The 22,784-nt window shown below is 43.0% G+C and overlaps 1 protein-coding gene and 1 long non-coding RNA gene across 4 annotated transcripts in view; one reads left to right on the forward strand and one right to left on the reverse strand.

Moving 5' to 3' along the window:
• Positions 1-282: 282 nt before the first annotated feature.
• On the reverse strand, positions 283-7,229 carry LOC142022468 (uncharacterized). The gene is made up of 3 exons (XR_012647975.1): positions 7,111-7,229; positions 6,769-6,942; positions 283-510 (listed from the first exon to the last, which is right to left on the reverse strand). It is a non-coding gene; the product is annotated as an uncharacterized LOC142022468 (long non-coding RNA).
• A 189-nt stretch (positions 7,230-7,418) lies between these two features.
• RILPL1 (Rab interacting lysosomal protein like 1) overlaps positions 7,419-22,784 on the forward strand; it is a 40,310-nt gene continuing 24,944 nt past the window's right edge. For 2 of the 3 annotated variants that reach the window (XM_075012325.1, XM_075012324.1), the window contains exons 1-4: positions 7,419-7,882; positions 12,146-12,296; positions 20,338-20,456; positions 21,819-22,037. In XM_075012325.1, coding sequence (XP_074868426.1) covers positions 7,586-7,882; positions 12,146-12,296; positions 20,338-20,456; positions 21,819-22,037 — 786 coding nt within the window. In that variant the 5' untranslated portion in view covers positions 7,419-7,585. The remainder of the gene's footprint in view (positions 7,883-12,145; positions 12,297-20,337; positions 20,457-21,818; positions 22,038-22,784) is intronic. The other variant, XM_075012323.1, reaches the window with a different exon arrangement.

The raw sequence follows: 22,784 nt of genomic DNA on the forward strand, positions 1-22,784 counted from the left end.
AAATAAAGGAAGGGCAGTGAGTGAGCTGAAGGCCTTGTTGATTAACAAAAAGAGCATTATATCTCTCAACTAGTATCTTGATCATGAATTAAAATTTTCTTCACTGTAAGAGAACTTATTGAAATACATCTTGAACACTAACTCCAGATGTGGCTCTGCCAAATCCACATTTGAACAATGCTATAACAAAATGATTTCTAATTTAAAAGAGATCTAAACAATACAGGTACATTCCCTTATTCCATATACACAGTGAATCTTGACTCCAGTAATCCCTTCTCCTCAAATTAATGGACCTTCAAGCACAAAAACAGCAGATAATTTCACACAAAAGGAACATAACAGTGGGATGTAACTTATTAATGTGGTCTGACGGTTTTTTGAATGGAAGTGGAACATGTTCAGTCTCTGAGCAAGTGGTGATGAGCTAGCCTCATATAATTCAGTTTTACTTGGCTGAATGATACTCAAAATGCTTCCCAGGTATAAAATAGGTACGATGGGTGTCATCTGCATGTTAGAGAAGGAGAAATTAAGTTAGAGAGGTTTCATGACATGTCTAAAATCACATAGCCAATCAGCGTCAGAGCTGAGATTAGTGTCTCTCATGTGATAGCTCATACTCATTAGCTGTTGTTGGCATCAATAAAATGTTTGTTTGCTTGGGGTGGGTTTTTTTGTTTGTTTCTTTGTTTTGTCTTGTTTCCAGTGGTGACCAGATTCATTTCAATCGCAGTCAGAAGAGTTTCTTGGATCTACTGCCAGTTGCTGTGCTAAACCTGTGAAAAATTCCCACCAAGGTCAGTAGGTGCCTGAAGTACTAGTGCAGCAGGGTGAGACTATAATTCTTAAATCACAGCTGTACCAAAGAAGTTAGATATGGAGATTGTTTATTCAGTCACTGAGGCTATTCCCTTGTGAGTACAATATTATGCCCTACGGTTCTTTATATAATCTACGGATTTCCAGTACCTACTGATATTTACATAGATTAGCCTTGCCATAGTTGAAAAGATTATTTTAATAATATTTCCTATCCTGAATACATTCTGAAATGCATTTCTGACCCAGCTATTAGCAGTGGCTTTGTTTAGACTGTTGGAGACAGATGGATTAGAGAAAGACTTTCAGAAGTGAATAAAAATAATCTACCAAAATTCTATAGCATCTGTTTGTGGAAGTGTCTCAAAAAACTGAGCTAACACAATTGTAAAGAGGAACATGACATGGATGCCCCTTACCACCCTTATTATTTAATTTAATTATTGAACCATAAGATGGAAAGATATGAGACTCTGCAGAAATAAGTTTATTGGGAATGGAAAACAGTTTCATTATACACTGATAATCTTATACTCTTTTATAAAAGTTATAAATAAAAGTTGGCCAGTATTACAAGCTTATTTGAAGGTTTTGGTCAGGAACTGGGATATAGACTAAACTACTCTAACTCAGCAATACTACGCCTTGGCTCCATAGGATTAGGGTGACCGTCCATCCTGTTTTGCGTGGGATAGTCCCATATTTCGAGCACCAGGAAGGCGTCCTGAGTTATTTGAACAAAACAGCTAATTGTCCTGTATCCAGCCCCCTGTTGGGTGACCTTTTCCCCCACCAGCGGCACAAGCACAGCTGCTGGCTGGAGAGCATGTGTGGAGCACGTACGGATGTGCTCTCCGGCCACACCAAGAGGGAGCCAGCAGGGGGCCCTGCAAAGTTAAGGGTAGGTTGTGGCACCAGGGGTGGCTGCCACTCCACTCCCAGCCACCACCACCCCACCTTGGGGTAGCTGGGAGCACACTGATGTGGCTGCTGCCGGGTCCCAGCTCCTGGTGGCTAGGGGGAGCCAGGAGTGCACTGGTATGGCTGCTGCCTGGTTCCCAGCTCCCCGCACCTCAGGGAACCAGTAGCCCACCAGCGCAGCTGCCATTTGGTTCCCAGCGCCCCAAAGCACAGGGAAGCCAGGAGCACACCAGCATGACTGCTGCCTGGCTCCTGAAGCCGTGGAGCCAGAGCTATCCTCCCTCCCCCACATCGCATATTTGGGATAGGGAGGTATAGTCACCCTACATATGAGCCAATAAATTAAAAACACCCATGCATCTGATGAAGCGGGTCTTTGGCCACCAAAGCTTATGCTCCAAAAAATGTCAGTCTATAAGATGCCACAGGACTTCTTGCTATTTTTGCAAACACCCACAGAGAGCTGTGACTAAGTACATTAGACAGTTAGGCATTAATGTATTGTCTAAACTGGGGGAGCTGTTTAACTCTTGAGCCATTAATGACAATTATTTACCATGACCTAAAAAGTTGGGTTTTATTACTAGCAATTTTGATAGGTAGACTTCATATAATTAAAACTCATGTCGTGCCCATATCTTTTGTGCATTATTACCTTTACACCTGTGAAAAAAATTCCAGACATTACATAAGAACAGCCATACTGCGTCAAACCAAAGGGCCATCTATAGCCCACTCTGCTGTCTTCTGACAGTGGCTGATGCCAGATGCTCCAGAGGGAATGAACCAAACTGGCAGTCATCATGGGATCCTCCCATCAGCCATTCCCAGCTTCTGACAAACAGAGGCTAGGGACACCATTCCCGTCCACCCTGGCTAATAGCCCTTGATGGACCTAACCGCCATGAATTTAACTAGTTATTTGTAAAACCTTGTTAAAGTCCTGGCCTTCCCAACATCCTCTGACAAGGAATTCCACACAAAATGACTGTGCATTGTGTGAAGAAGTACTTCCTTTTGTTTTAAACTTGCCATATATTAGTTTCATTTGGTTACCCTTAGTTCTTGTATTATGGGAACAAGTAAATAACTTTTCCTTGTTTGTTTCTCCATGCCAGTCATGATTTTATACCCCTCTGTCATATCCCCTGCTTATTCTTCTCTTTTCTAAGCTGAAAAGTCCCAGTTTTATTAATCTCTCCTCATATGGCATCCGTTCCATACCCCTAATCATTTTTGTTGACCTTTTCTGAACTTATTCAGAGATTCCTATGGTCATACTGGAATCCAAGAATCAAAATGGAATGACTCGAATATCCAGTTAAAATGGGAGGCCTGGCATTATGAGACTTCAAGAGCTATTACTATACAAGGACACATAAATTAGATACATACTGGAATGGTTCTATTTCAGAGAGCCCCTGGGGCAAAAGTTACCTGAAATTCTACACACATACTTAGGCATAATGTTAAGGTTCTGTTTAAGTAAGCTTGAGAGGATGGGGGCAAATATTAAGGGTAGAACATGTGGTCAATATACTGTATATTGCTTAAATGTTAATTTTTATTAAGATACAAGTCTATTTGCGTCAAGACAATGGAATTGTAATTTCTTATTGTTAATTACTCAAAATACCAATAAGTATAATCTTTTTCCCACAATAACAACAAAAATATCTATTTGCGGTGCTTGTCTTGCTAAAACAGTGTGATATGGGCTGTAGAGACCACTTTGATTCAGATTCTGTGGCACCTTATAGACTAACAGATAATTTGGAGCAAATTTTGGAGCAAGATAATTTGCTCCAAAATATCTGTTAGTCTATAAGATGCCACAGGACTTCTTGTTGTTCTCGAAGATACAGACTAACACAGCTACCTCTGATATTTGATTCAGGTTGTTTGCTTTGAGTAAGTCCCAAAACACAAAGTATGGATGGTTTTTCATAAAGAACAAAAGAAATGGAGCCAGACATTTAGAGATATTTCACTTATTACTTAGCAATTACACTTGTTTTTAGTAAGAGCTGAAAAAGCTTTTCTTATTGAAAGCACTATATTAAAGATAAAGGCTCCAAAATAAATGTTCACTTGAATTAGTCAAGAGTAAGAAAGCAAAACACTTAATCCGTATATTTTATAATTCACAAAATATCATTTTCTTCCCATTTTGAAGTTAAGATTTAACAGTAGAAGCATCCTTGAAGTAAGGTCTCACATCACTAAAAACTTGTTACAAAAATACCACAGTACCTACAAGTTCACTGATGAGGTATCAAAATCATTGAACCAAAACCACAGAATGCATTTTGCGACGTGCTAAGCCTTACTCTTTTCACTTTGTTCACTAATGGTCTGATCCTGCAAATGCTTATAAACCTGCAGGATCAGGGCCTAAGGGTCCAATCCTGCCATATGCAAAACACCTTCTAATTCCAGAAAGGGAACACTGACCTCTTCACAGGATCTGGCCCCTTTCCTCCAAGGGCCTGATCAAAATGCCCACTGAAGTCAATGAAAAACTCCCATTGGCTTCAATGGGCTTTGGCCAGGCTCTGATTTACATTCCAGTCATCAGGGTGAATTAGTGATGTTCTACTGTACACCTACCAGCTGTCTCCCTGCAGCTATATCTAGCCTCGGTTGTTCCTATCCAGCTTTGTTTTTCTGCCCTCCTCCAGTCCCCTCCACACTCCCATGTTAAGTGTGAGCAGGTCTTTATTATTCTGTGGTCACACAATTGTTTCATCTTTCTTTAACCCAGGGAAGACATTCACTTCACAGCCTGTCTCTTCCTCCGAGGTGCCCTGGGGCTTGTCTACACTACTACCTTTCTTCGAGGGAAGGATGGTAATTAGGGTGTTGGAGTTTACTAATGAAGTGCTGCCGTGCAAAATTTCGAGGACTAAGGGGACTTCGAAGTTGCCCTGGCACTTCGCAGTACCGGCGGGTGCACCGCAGCTAGACGTGTGCTGGTACTTCGAAGTTTAAAACTTCAAAGTTGCCACGGGGGGTGGGAGGGGAATTTGCTTAATGAAGTGCTGCCTAAGCACAGCAGCACTTCATTAGTAAACTCCCAACACCCTACTTACCATCCTTCCTTTGAAGGAAGGTGGTAGTGTAGACAAACCCCTGGTGTGGCTGTTCATGTATTCTCACTGTACTCCCATAGCTTTTCATGAATCACGTCTCCTTAGGCCATGTTTTCCAGGGAGTGATGACTTCGGTGTTATTCTCTCTCATCCCTTCTCTCTTCTACACAGGAGCATTTCTGTCATTCGCAAGTTAGTTAACAGCCAGTATAAAAGTCAGTTTTTACTGGAAAACCTGGATGCTTCATGACTAATGCTAAGCAGGCTACTAGAGCTTCCAATCCAAATACATTTGGACTGTTTTCTTCACCCATAGAGCCACAGAATTCAATGAACATGAATACCTCCTGGCCAGTCTGGGGAAGTTAGTAATTTTACCACTGATGATGGAATGCAATGTCATACTGACAACTGAAATTAGTCAGCTGATCTCCCTACACAGGCCAATGTTGCAATGATTCTGTACATTCAGAGCTGCCACTCAAGCCAATGGACAGAGAGGGGGAGGTGGGGGGGTGTGTGCTCAGGCACACAAAAAATGCAGGATCAGGTCCAAAAACCACAGTATATAAGATATTATCATTAAGTCACTTCTGTTATTTATTTTTTGTGACTTTTTTCCCTTATTCCTATCCCATTGTTTGTTGCTGTCATTCACAGTCTAAAATTAGGGCTCTGATCTTGCAATGCATGGATTGGACTGCAGGATAAGGATCTAAACAAATCTCTCCAGGGCAGAAAATGTGATTTTTTTAAATTTATCTGCAAATTATTTAATACATTTTTGTGTTCTATATAAATAATATTGTATGCAAAATATTAAGATGCCATTAATACATGTACACAGTTTTGTATATGAAAATTTATTTACATTAAATAGAAATTCAATTTCCAGAGGTGAGTCCAATTCTACAGACAGTTACTACAGGTTGCACCTCTCTAATCTGGCATCCTTGGGACTTGACCAGTCCCGGACAAGAGAATTTCCCAGACCATGGGAAGTCATATTGTCTAGCAGCATTACCAACACTTCCACTGCTTGTTGTTCTCTGAGCTCTTAGAAGACATTTAGGGGTAAATTACAGCTAAAAAGCAGCACAGAACACTGAGAGCCAGGACTGGTGGCTGTAAACAACCTAATGGGACCACAAGAAACTTGGCCACACCCATGATAAGTGGTCCTCCGACTAACTGTAATTACGCCTGATTATGGATGTTGTCAGATGAAAGAGTGCCAGATTAGAGAGGTTCACCCTGTACCAACATCAGTGAGACTCCTCAGTATATTATTCTGGGTAGTGTTTGAAGACTCAGTCTCAAAGTTTAAAAGCAATGAACAATTAATCCAGAAAACTAAATTATCTAACAGGTAGCTGTGCTAGTCTGTGTCCACAAAAACAAGGAGAAGTCCTATGGCACTTTATAGACTAACAGCTGTTAGTCTATAAGGTGCCACAGGATTTCTCGTTTTTATAGAAAAATCAATTTAATCCAACAATAGGGCTCAAATCCAGCAAAAGGATCTGTTTTAGTGGACCCTGTACACCTGAGCAGCCACCTTGACTTCCAAAAGTAAAGGATGGATCTGAAGTGTATTCTATTCTGAGTAATGCCACTAACTATAAAGTGACCACTAATGATAGCAACTAAGTTGTAGGCTCAGGCCCTGAGTTCACACTTTTTGTTTAAAGTTCATGTTTAAAAATGTTCTGTTCACTTAAGAAAGAATTCTCAAAACTTGATACCTACGTTTTAAGTATCAGAGAGGTCAGCCATGTTAGTCTGTATCTTCAAAAACAATAAGAAGTCCCACAAAACCTTATGGTCCAAAATATGTTAGTCTGTAAGGTGCCACAGGACTTCTTGCTACTTTTTAAGGTGCCTTGAGTTCCACCTGTTAAATCTTTTTAATCCAACCCAGATTTTAAAATACCTGTACGTTTTTGTATCCTTGGAAACATGTTATCACACTCTATAATTTGATATTAAATAATTTGTTACATCAGTCTACTAAAACTAACTTGATGGAGCTATTTTCTGCTGTACAGCCAACAAGTGAGGCAAAACTCAGCCTTGTAATCCAAATGAAATCGTCCCTGCTGGGGCCCTACAAATATAAGGAGAAATCAAATTACAAATCAGGAAATCTAGATAGTATTTATGCAGAAGAAATCACAGCAGAGCTCCAGCTAACAGTTTAAACGGAATTTTTGCGGTTGATGTCACTTTTCTCCGGATTCCCCCCCCCCCCCGCAAACTCCAGATCAGCACTTACACTTCCTTCAGGCTGATGCTGCCCGCTGGCTGTCAGGGCGGCTGCAGTGCTTGGAGGGAGGGGCGCGCACGGGCTGGACCAGCAGCAGGAAGGCTCAGCCACGCACAAAACATTTCCCAGGGCAGGAGCAGCCTGGGGCGTCACGTGCTCCCCAAACCTCCTCTCCCGGCGCCGACTCCGGCTATCCCAAGTTGGAGCAGCGGGCATGCGTGGTGCGCGGCCTCGCCTGGCGACACGCTCCGGTTGGTAGGCGCCGAGCGGCGGGGGAGGAGAAGAGGGGAGGGGGAGGCCCGCTGGGCTCCGCTAGCTGTTTTTAGCCGCCCTGGTGGCGGTCCAGCCCTGGGCAGCCGCCACGTTTGCCAGCCAAGCCCCGGCGGAGTTGGCGAGGTGCGGCCGCTGCCTGGAGGGGCTGGTGCGGCGCTGCTCCGCGGGTGGCGGCTGCGGTCTATGAGGACGCCGCAGGAAGGGGAGAGCCATGGACGGGGGGGCGCTTTGCTCCTCGGCCCTGGAGAAGAACGTGGCGGAGCTGACGGTCATGGACGTGTACGACATCGCCTCGCTGGTGGGCCAGGAGTTCGAGCGGCTCATTGACCAGCACGGCTGCGAGGCCATCGCCCGCCTCATGCCCAAAGTGGTGCGGGTGCTGGAGATCCTGGAGGTGCTGGTGAGCCGCAACCACATCAACCCCGAAATGGAGGAGCTGCGGCTGGAGCTGGACCGGCTGCGGCTGGAGCGGGTGGACCGGATCGAGAAGGAGAGGAAGCACCAGAAGGTAGGAATGGAGGGGGGGCGGCCTTGTGCATTCACCACGTGGGGGGGCAGTGCAAAACTTGCCCCGCCCTCTGCCCCTGCAGGGGGCCTGGGAGAAGCGCTGCCCCTCGTGCAAACAAACTCCAGTCCGGCCCCGCCGGAGTGGGGGGTCATTCCTGCCGCCCGGGCTGGGGCTTTGTGCCGCTCTTCTCCCCGGGACCTGCGTCTGCGACTTGCTCACGCGGCGGCTTCGCGCACAAAGAGCGAGGGCAGCCGCCGGGCCGGGAATGGTCCGAGGCGCTGCAGCCGGAGGAAATGGGCTGGAGAAGGGGAGTGGCCCCGGGAGCTGCCTGGTTCCCGCCGTGCTCCAGATGCGACCCGTCGGGGTTTTTCTCTGCGGAGATGCCCATCTTCTCCCGCTGAGCCTGCTCCCCTGCGGGAGGCAGCGCCGGAGCAGGACAGCCTGCAGCACAGCTCTGTGGGAACACGGAGGATAGTCCCCTTGAGTGACAGGTCAATACCCTTCTCCTTGGGCCTGCAGGGAAAGGGAAGGAAATCAGTGCCAGAGCCCGGAGTGGGAGAATCTGGCTCCCAGACTCCTGCTCAGTCCACTAGAGCTAGTAAAAAATGAGCGTCTGTCAGCCCAGGAGGAAGAAGCTACCCAGGGGATGTGCTGTGACCAGGGGGCCCCTATTTCTGTTCCCTAGTCTCTGCAGAGTGCAGTGATTCCTTAGAGTTTGGCAACCCTCCTGTGGGTCCCCTGCAGCTGGCCCATCCCAGCTCACTTGAGCAGGTGGGGATGTTTAACTGCCCTGTACAAAGTCCAGTTTGAGCTGCAACCCTGGTCCTTGGATCTTCCCACCCTGCAGCTCTAGAGCCCAGGTTCCAGCCTGCACCCAAACGTTGGTGCTGCAGTTCAGTAGCCCCTTAGCCTGAGTCAGCCGGCATGGGCCAGCCATGCAGTTTTAACCCAAGTGTGAGCATGCCCTCAGACACCTTTTAGGAGCAGTGGGCAGTGCCTGGGGTCCTCTGTTCAGCGTCTCCTGTTTCCCAGACTTTCAACCTTTGATTTCTCTTCCATCCGTTTGTCCTCCTTTGTCCCATATACTGACTTGAAACCTGGGCTTTGTGGTTCCTGGGGCTTAGCTGAGGGCAGCGTATGCCTTTAATGTGGTGGGGATCTAGACCCACCTCTGTCAGATCTGAAAATAGCATGGCCTCTCTCAGGCACGATGCAATATTTGGACTAAATTAGTACCAAGGTAGTGCTCCCATTCCTGTTCACCTGCCTGCTAGAGACAGACATCCTTCTCAAACCCTGTTACTGCAATACATCAACAAGAGGACAGCATGAGCTGCTTTGATTATTGTACAAGGAGTGATCAGGTTCATTTCCAAAAATATCCAAATAACTGTAATTTGGATAAAACTTAGTTTTTTCAGCAAACTCACACCAGCATCATCAGTCATTGCAAATAGCTGACAGGAGGCAAAAATCGATATTTATAGAATTTCTCAAAGGTGCCCTTGGAGCCACTAACTCAAGATATAACCTCCCCACATGCAGCAGAGATATCAGGTAGAAATTTAGCTAAATATATTTAAAAGATTAGTACCAGCCCAGAGCATTGTGAGCTAGAATTTTGCAAATAGGAATTACGTGCAATAGTGCCTTTAGCAGTAAAGGAGGAAGAAAGTGCTGGTAAATCCGTCAAGCATGATCTCATCTCTGATAGATAGAGCAGACAGAGTCACTTCCTACTCCCATTTACTTGCCCTTCCGAAGGGCCCTCCCCTCTGATCTGGAGAGCTGAGCAGCTCTTTCTCCAGCCTTTTTTAGGCATTGGTCCCTCTGCTACAATGGAGAAGTATCCCTGGACGCCTCACTCTCAAGGCATTTTTGTGAACTCGGCACCTGTCTGGTAAAACCTGCTATAACTTGAGGCACACAAACACATTATAGGTGACCCATCAAACAGCCAGCAGGTGATCACTTTTTCACTATTAAAAAAAGAACACTCCATGTAGAAGGGACTGCTATACCAGGTAGCAGTGTCAGAAAGTTTACCATTAGTTAACAGTGTACACACTCCTAAACCTCAGTGCATAAAGATGTGATCATCATGTGTCATTGTAGGCCCATGGTGTACAACCGGTTCTGAAGCAGTGGTCCTGATAGCAGCTATTGCTATAGCAAACTAGCCACATTATTCTAGCCAACTAGCCACGCTCAGCTGGTCAAATAGCCAGTGGTGGCTAGTGTGCTGCATATCATAGGTCTAGGCTCAGAGCTACAATATGTGCCATCTCTTCCTATACTGGGTCTGGCAAAAAGTTCTTCCCCATAGGTTTGTATTTCAAGGTAGAGATAATGGTAGTGGGCCTTAATATCCATAACGGAAAACAGTTTGTTATTCCCCTAGTTCAGCACCAGCAGCGGTCATCCTTTCTGTCTGTTGTGTGATCCCCCAGACACTTCTGGAAACTATAAAACTGTTAGGCTGAATTTGGAATAAGTAACTGGGCCAGAAATGGATGGAAGTGAAGTTTCACAGGGATGGAGAAGGATCTCCTGGGTCATCAGATCTAATCTCAGGCATCCCATAATAAGTTTCTCCTTAAAACTATTTTAGGTTGTTTTTCCTCATTATTTCCAGTGGAGGGCTCTTTTAAAACTTCATTCTCCTTATGCTTAGAAACCTAATTTCTAACCTCAGCTTGTTCCCTGCTAGTTTATACCCATTTGTTCATGTGCCAACACTGTCCTCTAATTCTGTAGGAAGAGTTTTTATTTAAATCTCTCAGGCATGGAAGGATTTAATTTTTGTTACTAAACACTGATTTTACTGCACAGACACACAAAGCAACAAAAATATTTCCATCAATAATAATTGAAACAGACAAAGGAGAATGTCTTTGATTTAAGGATAATTACTTAGTACTGACAGGAGTGGCTAAAATTTGTGTTGAAACAGTTAGGTTTATAACTTTTTGAAGATCAGTGTTTATTGAATTAAATAAATTATTGCCTTACCTCTCCCTTATCTGTTCCACTCAGTTTCCCACAACTTTGAAAATGTAAATAAATTGTAATCAGAAAAATGCTTAAAACCATAGTTTTGTACAACTGTAGACATATATAAAATTCAAAAAACTTTCATATTCATCAACATTATAAAAAATAAAATTTAATTCTGACAAGGTTAACTGTTCTCCACCTTTCTTTTCAGTGGAGTTAACTCTAATCCTCGGTTAGAGCTGTGCTTTTATTTTGAAATTTCACATAGCTAGAACATGCTCTTCTAACATGTGGGAAAAAAACAGCTAGCTCAGCTTGGGATGCTAGGTTCTGAATATAGGTTGGTCACAGCACACACATGAAGCACAGTTTGCCCACAGTGTGAAATACTGATATTTCTAATGAAGCTTTCCAAAATAAATCTATAAATATGGTCCCCTCTCTTCCTGGAGGTCTTTATACTTAGTAGCCTGATTTGACTTTTCTGGAATTGGTAACAGCTGCACTTGACACTAAATGTCTTGAATAAAGGGACTGCTATTTTCAACATGCTTGCTGTCCTCTCTATAGTTCACGCTGCAAAACAGGATTCCAGGAAGTTAGAATTAGAAAAAGTAAGTATAAATAAATGGTTAGAACACAAGCCTGGGAGTCAGGAACTCTGGGTTTTACCTTAGACAAAAATGAAACAAAGTTATGCCTGAGCCTTCTTGGTGCTGGTGGTCTATATTCTACGGTATCATATATTACAATTTAGATTAGTGATCCCCTCCGTGTAATGAAGCATTAAGCTTTTTTTTTTTTTTTTTTTTGCCACTGAATGACTTCAGCTGTTGTGAGCTGTGTGTTTATACTGTGCTTTGATTCTGCTGCAGAGAACTAAGGATCTCCATTCCTGCCTCTTGTATGTATTCCTGGTGTGACCTTGAGAAAGCCATGAACCTCAGTTCCCTGTCTGTGAAATGGGAGTAAAAATACATCTTTTGTTTTAACTGTGTGGACTGTAAGCTCTGTGGGACAGGAATAGTCTCATATGTACACGCACACCGCAGTACCATAGGGCCTAATCCTGAATAGGGCCAGTTAGCACAGTAAAAAAACACCGAAGTCCTCAACTAGTTACAAAAGAAATGCAGAGTTTTATTACGAAAGGATAGCTTTATAGGTGACTTAGTGTATTCTGCAAATATAGTTTAGGTTAGTCAAAAGCTATTGATTATATATGTTACAGCATTTATGTTATGTCATGATCCGGCTCTACTTTAGGAATTAGAACTGGTGGAGGATGTATGGAGAGGAGAAGCCCAAGATCTTCTTACCCAAATTGCTCAGCTTCAGGAAGAGAACAAACAGCTGATGACAAACCTGTCGCATAAAGACATCAATTTTACAGAAGAGGAATTTCAGAAACATGAAGGCAAGTCTGACATTTGAAATTCAGTGATGATATCATTTTGTTTAAAAAAAAAAAAAAAAATTCCTGATCCAAGTGTCTCGATTTGTACACTTGTTTTACCTTGTTTCTGTAGATTGTTGCAGGTCTGTTGTGTCAGGATACAAAGCTGTGAAAAAAATCTTGGAAACAAAATAAAGATTGCAACAGAGTTACTCACTTTTTGGATGAGAAAATTAAAAAAGCCAAATCTAGTTTTCTTTTGGTTGGATGTAAATTTTCACAAGTTGCTAGCTTCAAAAATGTTATTTCCTTTACTGAGGTTTTTTTAATATTCATTTAATGGTATACATATGATAACATGGAAATATATAAATCAGCATTTGCATGTGAGCCTTTAGTTCAGTATAATTAGTACACAATCAATTATTCAAGTTCCTTACTGCTGAACTATAGAATACCAGTTAACCCACAGCATTCAGGGGTGGAATTCGTTTGTGGAGGGGACTGGGGGGAGAGAATCACAATGTGGTCTCAGATGTATTGCCATAACTTCGGAAGCCATCTCAAAAAATTGCACAAAGAGGGGGAAGTGGTTTAAGGAAGGAATTAAACATGATTCAGGCCTCATTTTAAGTTATTTTGGGAGAGAAGCTAAATTTATAATCAGGACAGTGCGTAAGTACCAAGGAGAGAAAGCCAGTAAGTTTAAGCATTCACTTCATCTCAATGAAGAGACTCATCCAAGTTTGGGTGACTTTTGTCTCAGTATTAAGTAGACAGAAATCACGGTCCTGAATGGCAATCCAATCCTGCAGTTGGTTCTGTGTGGATGGTTGCTGGTGCCCATCTAGAGCCATGCTGACATCACAGGAGCTCTGCACAGGTATATACCTGCAGGGTCAAAGCCTACTAGTACAACTACTCAGATCGAGATTCAGAGTAAATATTCTACTCATTTATTTATTTATTTTTAAAAAATAATGGTACTTCATCTAGGGAAGCTGTGAAGGCCAAGCACTTACAGGTGGCTCATGGTACTTAACCTTTTGTCTCCCCAATTCCCCTGCTTCACCAACATTGAAGTCAACCCTTAGATTTGAGTACCATTGTACTTTTTCTGCATAAGTGTGTTAATGGCGTATTACCAAGAAGGATCTCTTACCTCTCAAAGTCACTGTTTCTTTAACATAAATGCAACTCTTCCAATTTAACAGGCTGTATTTGGGATTGTGAAGACAGTTTCCTTTGAATTTAATGGACTCATGATTTCATGAAAAGGATCAGAATATAAGAGATGAGTCATAATTTGTAACAACAAAAAACAAGTCAGTGGGAGACCCAGCTCAGTGTAGTTTATATGCTTGTACTTAAAAATAACTCTTCAACCTCTATAGGCAAGCAGGCGTCAGACATGCTTTTCAAGGTTATTTTTACTTTGTGTGGTAAAGAGGCAAAGAAAAAGCATAAGAACACTAAGGGCCAAAATCTCATTATTTCAGTGAGAGCAGAGTTTGACAGATTAACAATGATCCTAACTGGGAATCCCTTACGACTGACGCTGGGACTTACTGATGCCCATTCCAATGGGAAATTTTTTTTTTTTTTTTTGCTGGTTAACAAACAGGCCCAGGATTGGACCACACATCACATTAAAGTTTTAATTTCCTGTAGCAGGAAACATTGAAACAGCTGCTTGATTTTTAAGAGTGGAAAAAACAACCTAAGCCACAATGCATTGTTGGATGCAGCTTTCCCAGTCCCAAAATTAAGTTCATGTAGCTGTACTCCAGTTCTAATCTGTACACTTTAAGCACTATTAAGTAGGTGGTGTTATGTCTCGGAGTGGTTGGCCTCAGGGACTAACAGTCTGGCCGTGTCTACACTAGTCCCTTTCTTTATTTTGGGAGTAAGGGAATTTGCAAGTTTGGTGCATATTTCAAAGCACCCACATCTAGACTGCCCATCAGCACTTCGAAGTTTGCAGCTTTGAAAAACGTGCGGCTGTCATAATGCTAATGAGGTGCTGTATATGCATGACAGCACCTGATTGATATTTCCCTGTCCACGTCATTTCCATGCCCGCTTCGAAGAAGGCGGCTAGTGTAGACACAGCCTGTGCGACGTCATCAGTAGATCACTACCATGGATTTAGTTTTAAGATCTCAGGTTCAGTTCCCCACTAATGGCTGTGGTAGTCTGTTTGCTACACTTGGGACTCTTGCATCCTACTGCATTCATATCCTTCCAGAAAACTTGATCCTTCTTTGAGGCCTTTCAGTGATAATGAGGGCTTGTGGCCACTGTGTCGTGCTGCCCAACACTGTCACTGTTTTCTTGCGTTCTTCGGGGCATATCTAGCAGTTTGCTCATGCAATATATTTAGACCAGATACTCTTTGGGCAAGGATTGCACAGCCTCTAGCACCCTCGTGTCCTGGTCCATGAGTAGTTCACCTAGGTGCCCCTTTATTCATAATGGTAGAGTGAACTCAGTCACTCATGGAAGGACAAGAGAGTTAAATTAAATATTTAAATCTAATTATAGTAAAATTGGCAAGAGTGACAGCTCACAGAATTGTCATATTTGCTTTTCCTGTGTAATAACACTGGCTGCAAGCCACTTGATAGCAATCTTAAACCTTGGTCCTGACAAGGAGGGTTTTTCTGTCCTGCAGCCATGTAGGGTGACAGGCAGGAGAGAAATGCTGCCATCCCTTCTCCAGAGCTGCTTTATTATTGCTGAGCCTGTTTCCCCACCCTGGCAGTTAATGGGATTTTTTTTTTGCAATTTACTTCAGTGTGAAGAGGCTCAAACCCCCATCTCCCCCCACCCCCAGCAAAGGCAGCACAAACTGCAGTCTCAGCCCAGCTGCCTGAATTCTGCTACCCTCCAAACACAAAGAAATCACAGAATTGGATTCCCTAGTCAGGGAGTACATGAGAAAGCTCTGTTCCTTATTTGGAGCATTCCTGATGTATCTCAGTCTCCCACACAGCTCAGATTTTATACAGGCAGCTCTTAGGGAAATTTGTTCAAGTTGTCAACTGTCACAGCCACCGGCAGAACTCCCATTGTCTCCAGATCGTGGCGATTATACAAAAAAAATCTATGACAAATGCAGAATTAATAACCCACCCCCATATACAATGTATATTTAAGAGAACTATTGAGCAGCAACAAAAGGTAAATGTGTGAACCTATGTATCATTCATATATATTAGTAATTTTTAAACCACTACCCTGCATCTGTGTAGACTGGGGTCCTTTGTAGCAAGGACTTCTGTAATTTTAATTGGAATAAACACATTGTTAATGCTCAAACTATTAAGGGAAACAGTGAAATATTTCCAGTGGCCTTGCTCCATAAAGCCAGCTCTTTTAGCCTAAATAATTGCATGTACATGTGTCAAAGTTGGCAGGGACCTGACCTCAAGAGGTCATTTAGTCCAGTCCCCCTCACCATCCCCAGCAGATTTTGTTTTAATCTAACCTGCCCCAGGCCCTTGAAAGGCCTTCCTGAGGATCAGGCTCACAACGCTGGATTTACAAGACCAGTACTCTAACTAGTGAGCTATCCCTACTGTAGCCACTCATCTTTAAGATCCACGTGATGGAATGGCAATAAGCATGAGGCCCTGATCCTCAGGAGTTTCAGCAGAGACCTCCGAGAAGTGGCATAGTGTTAATATGAAAGTTATGTGACAGAAAAAAGAATTCTAAGTAAATGCACAAGGATCTTCAGCTGCAGCGTTAGAAATGTCACTCCTAAGCCTGAGATCAAACAAACACTTAGCATAATGTCAGTGACTGAACAGACTATATTCCTTATGTAACGCCACTGATCCAAGGTGAGACCCTGAAGCTGGGCCATAGTATGTCAGACAGGGCATGCAGATATACTGCTCTGCTTATAGAGCAGCACAGATGCCATGAGAGGCAGTCTCACATCCTGCCATCTCAGGTAGGATCAATGTTGTGAGGTACAATAAGCAGGACATCCCAACAAACAAGAATCACAAAAAAGTCTTTCATGTATGTGTTACGAAGTCATTCAGTTACACTCTCCTTCTCATTAGATCCTGAATCAGACTTTGTTTGGGTCCCAGTTATCTATAGTCCTAAAGAAATGGTGTCAAGTGAGCTTTTCTGCATAGAGAAATGGGCTCAGTGGGCCCAGTCCGAGAAGGTACAGAGCAATCTCAACTCTCGGTCAGGTAAGGCAGTAGGAGTTGAGGGCTGCCCTGCAGCTTGAAGGAGAAGAACCAGGGAGAAGAGATTTTGTGTCTGTTTATCCTGCAATGTCACACCCCCTGTTTGTCTTTAATCTAAATTCAAGTGTCTTTTTGTAACATCAGACAACTCCTCCTTACTGGCTAGAGCCTGCACTTGCAGGGAGACATCCTTAAAGGTCTCATAAGCCCTCTCCCACTTCTTTAATTTCCGTGATCCTTAATCCCTTTGATAAAAACCTCAGACAGGTCCTGACACAGCTGCCAGGAAGCCCATGGAATTTTGCCATTTAATTAATTGGGAGTAGACTCAAACCCTTAAGAGTTCATAATTTTCCTCCAAAGGCAATAAGTCAAGAACCCTTAACCATAACCTAGACAATTTATATTCAAATCCTCTTGCAAGCGTAGAGGTAAATGTTATATTTGAGTTTGAGCCCTGTGGTACAAAGCAGTGGTAGACAGTCTGTGAACATAAACAGTCACAAATTTCTTAAGAGTGTTTGCTTTCTTATCAATCCATGGAACAAGGCATATACCACACCGCTCCTCAGGAAATTGCCGATGGGCTGTGCTTAGGGAAACCAGCCAGAGATGCCATTTTAAGATCTTGCCGATATACAGGTTTGAATCATTCAGCATCAGTTATGTTGCACTTCGTGCACATGTTGCATGTTTAAAGAAATGCAAAGGAGCAAAACATCTCCATTCATCTTTGTCCCCAAAAAAGTCCAGTGATCAGTGTATACATCTGAAGTTGTCTACAGTAAACTCTTTCATATCCAGTAACCCCAGGAGCAGGAGATTGCTGGATGTTCAAATATTCCATTTATTAGAGAGTAGCTGTGTGGAGAGGCACAAGCAAGGGACAGCGGCCCCCCACATAAGAAAGTTCAGCTCCTCCTATCAGCTTCCACTCAACCACTGCCCCATTTATCTTTTTGGTGGGGACAGTGTGGAGGCACTTGCTGGGCTCACACATGGCAGCACTGTGCCTGGAGCTGCTCTGGGCAGCAGACACTGGGTGGGAGATCGGAGGAGCTCACCAGCTGCACACATACGCAGCACAGAGAGATGTAGGGCAGGTGTTGAGCAGGCTCAGCTCTGCTCTCCAGCAGAGTAAGAAGGGGAAGGAGCATTATGGTTCAGGATTTGCCAGAGTTATGCCAGTTATTTGAAAAGTTCTAGTTGACCAAATACCAGATAAGAGTTCACGGTATATTCACCAAAAGTTAAAAGGGAAAAAATGAGCCACCTGAATGTTACTATGAGGCTTTGCTCTTTTTCAACTAGCATCTGCTAGCTTTTCAGATACTAACTTTGTGAAGTAGCTATGGGAGAAACTTGTTATCCACTTACTTTTTAAGAATACCTAATTCCTTTGTACTCTGAAGGAAAGTTTTTCAAGAAAGGTGCTCGAGGCCCTGCGTAGAGGGGTCCTAGTGCCCTCAGAGTCCTACTGACATTTGTTAGCAGGTTATGGAGCATAACCTATAAAATAGAATGACTGATGTGATACCTGTGTAAAGGCACATGGTGCTATATGCTGGCTTTTGGAGGAGCCTTGTTCATTTACTCATTTGTAATGGAACTCTCACTCCTTTGTGAAAAGTTAGCAGGGGTGCACTATATTACTGTTCCTGTTTTGCAGGTAGGCAGACAGGAGCACATTCAATGAGCCCAAACGAGTCAGTAGCAACACTGGAAATAGGACCATGCTGTCCTAGCTCTCCAGGTGTGTGTTTCATCAGAAGAGAGCAGATATAGGGAAAAGAGAAGCAGTTTGCAGTCCAGGAGCCCATTTCTCTTCCTATAGGATATCACTAACACCTCCTGAAAGGAATGAGAATCACAGGTCTCTTGTACGTAACGCAGGCTGGAGAGAAACAAGCCTCAGAGATCAGGCTGGCAGATTTAAGCAGTTTACTGAGAAATCAAAGAAAACAATCACAAGACAAGTAAGTCCATGATGGATAGCTAAGTCACTCTCAAGGCTTTATAAATTTTAATAATAACATCTCCTCCAAAACAACCTACCAGCTTTTCCTATGTGCCACTCCAAGATCCACTGACTTGGAGAAGGCTATCTTCCCCTCTGTTTTTTGCATAGCTTAGGCAGCTTCCTGACTTCCTTTAGTAGCCCATGAGAAATGTGACTTCCCCCTCTCTAGTTATATGGTTTTGTACCTTGTTACAAACCTGCACCTGCTCCAAATTGCAAGTTGCAGAACAACTGGCAAAGGAAAGTTGTCTGCAGGGGAGGGGAATTATTCACTCTGACTCATTTGTCTCTCAAATTTGTCTTGTTGTTGCCTGTTCCTAGTACTCTGTTAACATCAGTGCTCTTCAGGCCAGAGCTTTTAGAAGGGTTCTACTCTAAGGTGGGTGAGGGAGCTTGTGTTACCTGGGTTTGGGGTCTACTTGTATCCTGAGTGACAAAAGGGAAAAACCAGTAAGGAATGAGTCAGCTCATGGTACAGAGCAAAGAACACACCCTGCAAACCCAAGGTTGGTAAATCTGCTTATGTAGCACACTACAGCTGAGAATTATCATAGTGTGTTAAAAAGAACTTTGAATTTGGTTTTGCAAACACTCCATTGTGGCAAATGGGAAAGTTAAGGAACAGTGATGTTAACTGCTTAGCTTAAGGTCTCATAGCCAGTTAGCAGCAGAACTAGACAGAGAACCCTTGATTCTGAATCCCAGAGTCCCCTTTTAACCACTCAGCTGAACTTTCATCAGTGCATCTCTTTTGTCCCTGTTGGTAGCCTATTAGCCCCAAGCTACAGAATTATGGCTTGTGTTGGATACAGTTAAAAGTTATCTTACTTGAATGTATCTCTTTTTTGAAGTTCTCTTACTAAGATTATCAAACTATCGACCTCTATAAAATGATGATGATTAGTGGAGAAGCAGCTGTAATGAATTTATAACCTCACCATTTTAAATACTTGGTTTTGTTAGCAGGACTATGTTATAGTTCTCTGGGTTGCTGTGCTATCTGCAACTGTGATCCTTAGGTGCTCTCTGTTTTCTCCCTACTGGTGGTTAATGGGGGGAGAGTTTCAGGTTTTGTGACGTTGATATTATCCTAATTAATTGTTGATCAAATGACAGGTTAATTTAATCCCCGTTACTCTTTTTAAATTATATTGATGGTGAAATCTTTCACACTTGAAACAGGCTTTACAAGGGAATTCTATTTTTTCCCTGTAAAGTATAATTATTTTAAATTTGAATCTCAGCAATGGGGTGAGAGAGGGAAGTCCAGGATGGAAAAAGATACACAGTACAATCCAAACTCAGGTTAAACTCCTGTTAAATTTGCTCTTGAATTTGAACTGCAGGATCTGAGAAACTAGAAATGGAGATACAGAATGTTAGTTCAGGCCCCAGTGGCACATATATAAAACGAGAATAGATCTTGCCAATATCAAATATAATTTCCCACTTCAGAGGGAATCTTTTCTCGACATTAAATAGCGCTCTCTAAAGAGTTTTCTAACTATTCTAACTATAGGGTATTAATCCAAGGGGCCAGCATATAAATATTACCATGGTAATGGCATTACATATAAATGGACCAGAAGCACATTAATCGCTTTTCAGTTTTTTACTTCGCCCTGTGAACTGCATAGCTTGTTTTCCTCTCACTCATGAATCCCATATATTGGCTAAATAACTGGTCTTCCTTTAGCCAAGATATTTATTAACAACCTCTCCTGCTTTGCTGGAGGAGTAAATCATACTATATCCTGAAATGTTTCTGACCAGTGTCACAGTCATTCTCAAGGGGTTCTTGTTTGCTTGTTTTTTAACTTCTTTCAACCAGGAATGTCTGAGAGGGAGAGGCAAGTGATGAAGAAGCTGAAGGAAGTAGTAGATAAACAAAGGGATGAAATCAGAGCCAAGGACCGGGAACTGGGACTTAAAAATGAGGATGTGGAGGCAGTAAGTATTGCTGGCCTTTTCTCTCTTGAAGAAACCACTTAAATGGTTGTGATAAATTTTTAATCAACTTAGGGCTTGTGCGGGATGCCAAATTATTATCCTCAAAGAGTGATGTCTTCTTTATATCTGCAGAAGACTATGAGATCTTCAGAGCAGGCACCAAACCCTCTTCTGTGTACGGAAAGGACTTAGCTGGAAAATGAGAATGATGAGGGAGCAGATTTTTTCACTGTACCAAAGGAGTTGGGTACCCAGTTCCCCTAATGGGCATCTAACTCCTCTAAAGACTTTAGAAAATCTCCATGTAAGAGGTGCAGACTCTTTCACACAGTGCACATAGCCCAGGCTTGCCCTTGGAGGTGTCAGCTCTGGAGAAGAGAGGGTTGCATGGCCCACTAAGCTTTGGTCTGTTTTCTGTGAGCCCGTCAACAAGGAAGACCCACTGGGATGCTATTTGTAGAAGGCAGATATTTGCTCCCTAGAAACAGAGAGTGAAATCACCTTGTCATCTCACATATGCCACCAAACTACCAGAAAGTAGGGCAGGCTTGTGGCTCAGTCTCTGGATTGGAGTCAAGAGTCCTGTGTTCAGTTTCTGACTCTGCTGCAGATTGTGTGATCTGAATTATGTCACATGGTATCTGTTTGCCACAGTCTCCTATCTGTAAAATAGAAATGGTATTTCTCCCTACCTCCCATTCAATGGCTGTCCTGCCTATTTTGATGCAAGACAAACCATCTCTGGCACAGTGTGGCTCTGATGTTGACTGTGAGCCCTGGCCGTACCTTCATCATACAAGTATCAAAGGCTTGAACTTAAAAACTGGATAGCGAGTGACTGCAAAACCCAGCGATGACTGAACTGGTGATATTCTCAACAGAAAGAGCTTTCCTTCCACAACCATACTTGTAGCTATGCTTTGCACTGACTGAAAAGACCTGTTAGGCTTCCGGGGAACTATTCTGGCATCTGACACAGATTGATAATCAGACGGCAATAACCTTTGACCACTTCCAGTCTGGGTCAAAGCTTGATCTGGTATCCCCTGAGCCATCCAATATCTGAATCTTGCTTTTCTGGGAAAAAAGGGAGGGGGGGAGAAAAGAAATGTCACATTTGAAGAGCTGAATATGACTGAAGGAGAGTGTTCTGTGCTAAAGGGGGGGGCGGGAAAATCTCCTAATTAGTCTGAAAGCCAATTGTGGAGACCACAACAATAGATCAGATAGTTAAAAGTGACTGTGAAAAATAAAAATAATTCAAGATAAATATAACAAAAACATATTGCTAGTTCTTTAATGCTTGTGATTTAATGGCCATGGTTTAATGGAGCATAATTTATTGTGTCACTTTTATGGCAGCTGCAACAACAACAGAACAGGCTCATGAAAATTAATCATGACCTTCGGCACAGAATCACGGTAGTTGAGGCTCAAGGGAAGGCGCTGATCGAACAGAAGGTGGAATTGGAAGCCTACATTCAGACGAAGGAACAGGAAATGGGCACTTTGAGGGCAGAGCTTGGGAAGCTGAGAGAGAAGCTACAGGGGGAGTACAGCCAAAATGGAGAAGACATAAAGGTAAGAGGCACTCCCTGAGCAAGTGAGTCCCATTGTCGTATGGGATAACTTTACATCTGGGGTACCTTGTGCCATTTGTCTTTTGATCCCCTCTAATTTCAATGGGAATTATTAGAGCCTTCCGTGGACACAAATTGGTATGTGCTGCCGCAAAAATGATCCATGGATATCCGCATCTGCAGATATCTATACCTGTGCATGTAAAGCGGATACCCACAGATTGGCAGGGCTCTAGGAATTAGGATCAAAGGTTGTGGTACAGCTGTGAGACTGGACCTTGGGATATGGAGCTATTTGGATTTGAGATCTGTGTTGCTTAATGACCATAAGTTCTGGAGAAGGGTGTGAACAGCAGTGCAGCATCTCCCAAAATTAGTACTGCCCTCCAAACTTGATGAACCTCCAGCTATTCACGTCCCTCCTCGCATACCCATCCCACTTACAACAATTCGCTGCATGTTCCAGAATAACGGTGGAAGTACAGCTAGAAAGTCCCAAAGGTCTGTCCCGCCCATTACAATAATAATTACAAAATGATGTAGTAATGCTGTTATAAGCCATGGTTTCTTTGCATTGTTACTGTAGTGAGAAGCAGTGTGGTCTAGTGGGTAGACTATGGGATGGAATCCAGGAGTTTCTCAGTTTTTGAATAATCTGGACAATTGCCACATCTACACTGCAAATAAAGATATTCCTGTGGTAGAGGTCGGCATATTTGAGCTAGCTTAATCCAGATGGCACAGGTGG

Source organism: Carettochelys insculpta, chromosome 18, assembly GCF_033958435.1.
Source record: "Carettochelys insculpta isolate YL-2023 chromosome 18, ASM3395843v1, whole genome shotgun sequence".
NCBI classification, from domain to species: domain Eukaryota; kingdom Metazoa; phylum Chordata; order Testudines; family Carettochelyidae; genus Carettochelys; species Carettochelys insculpta.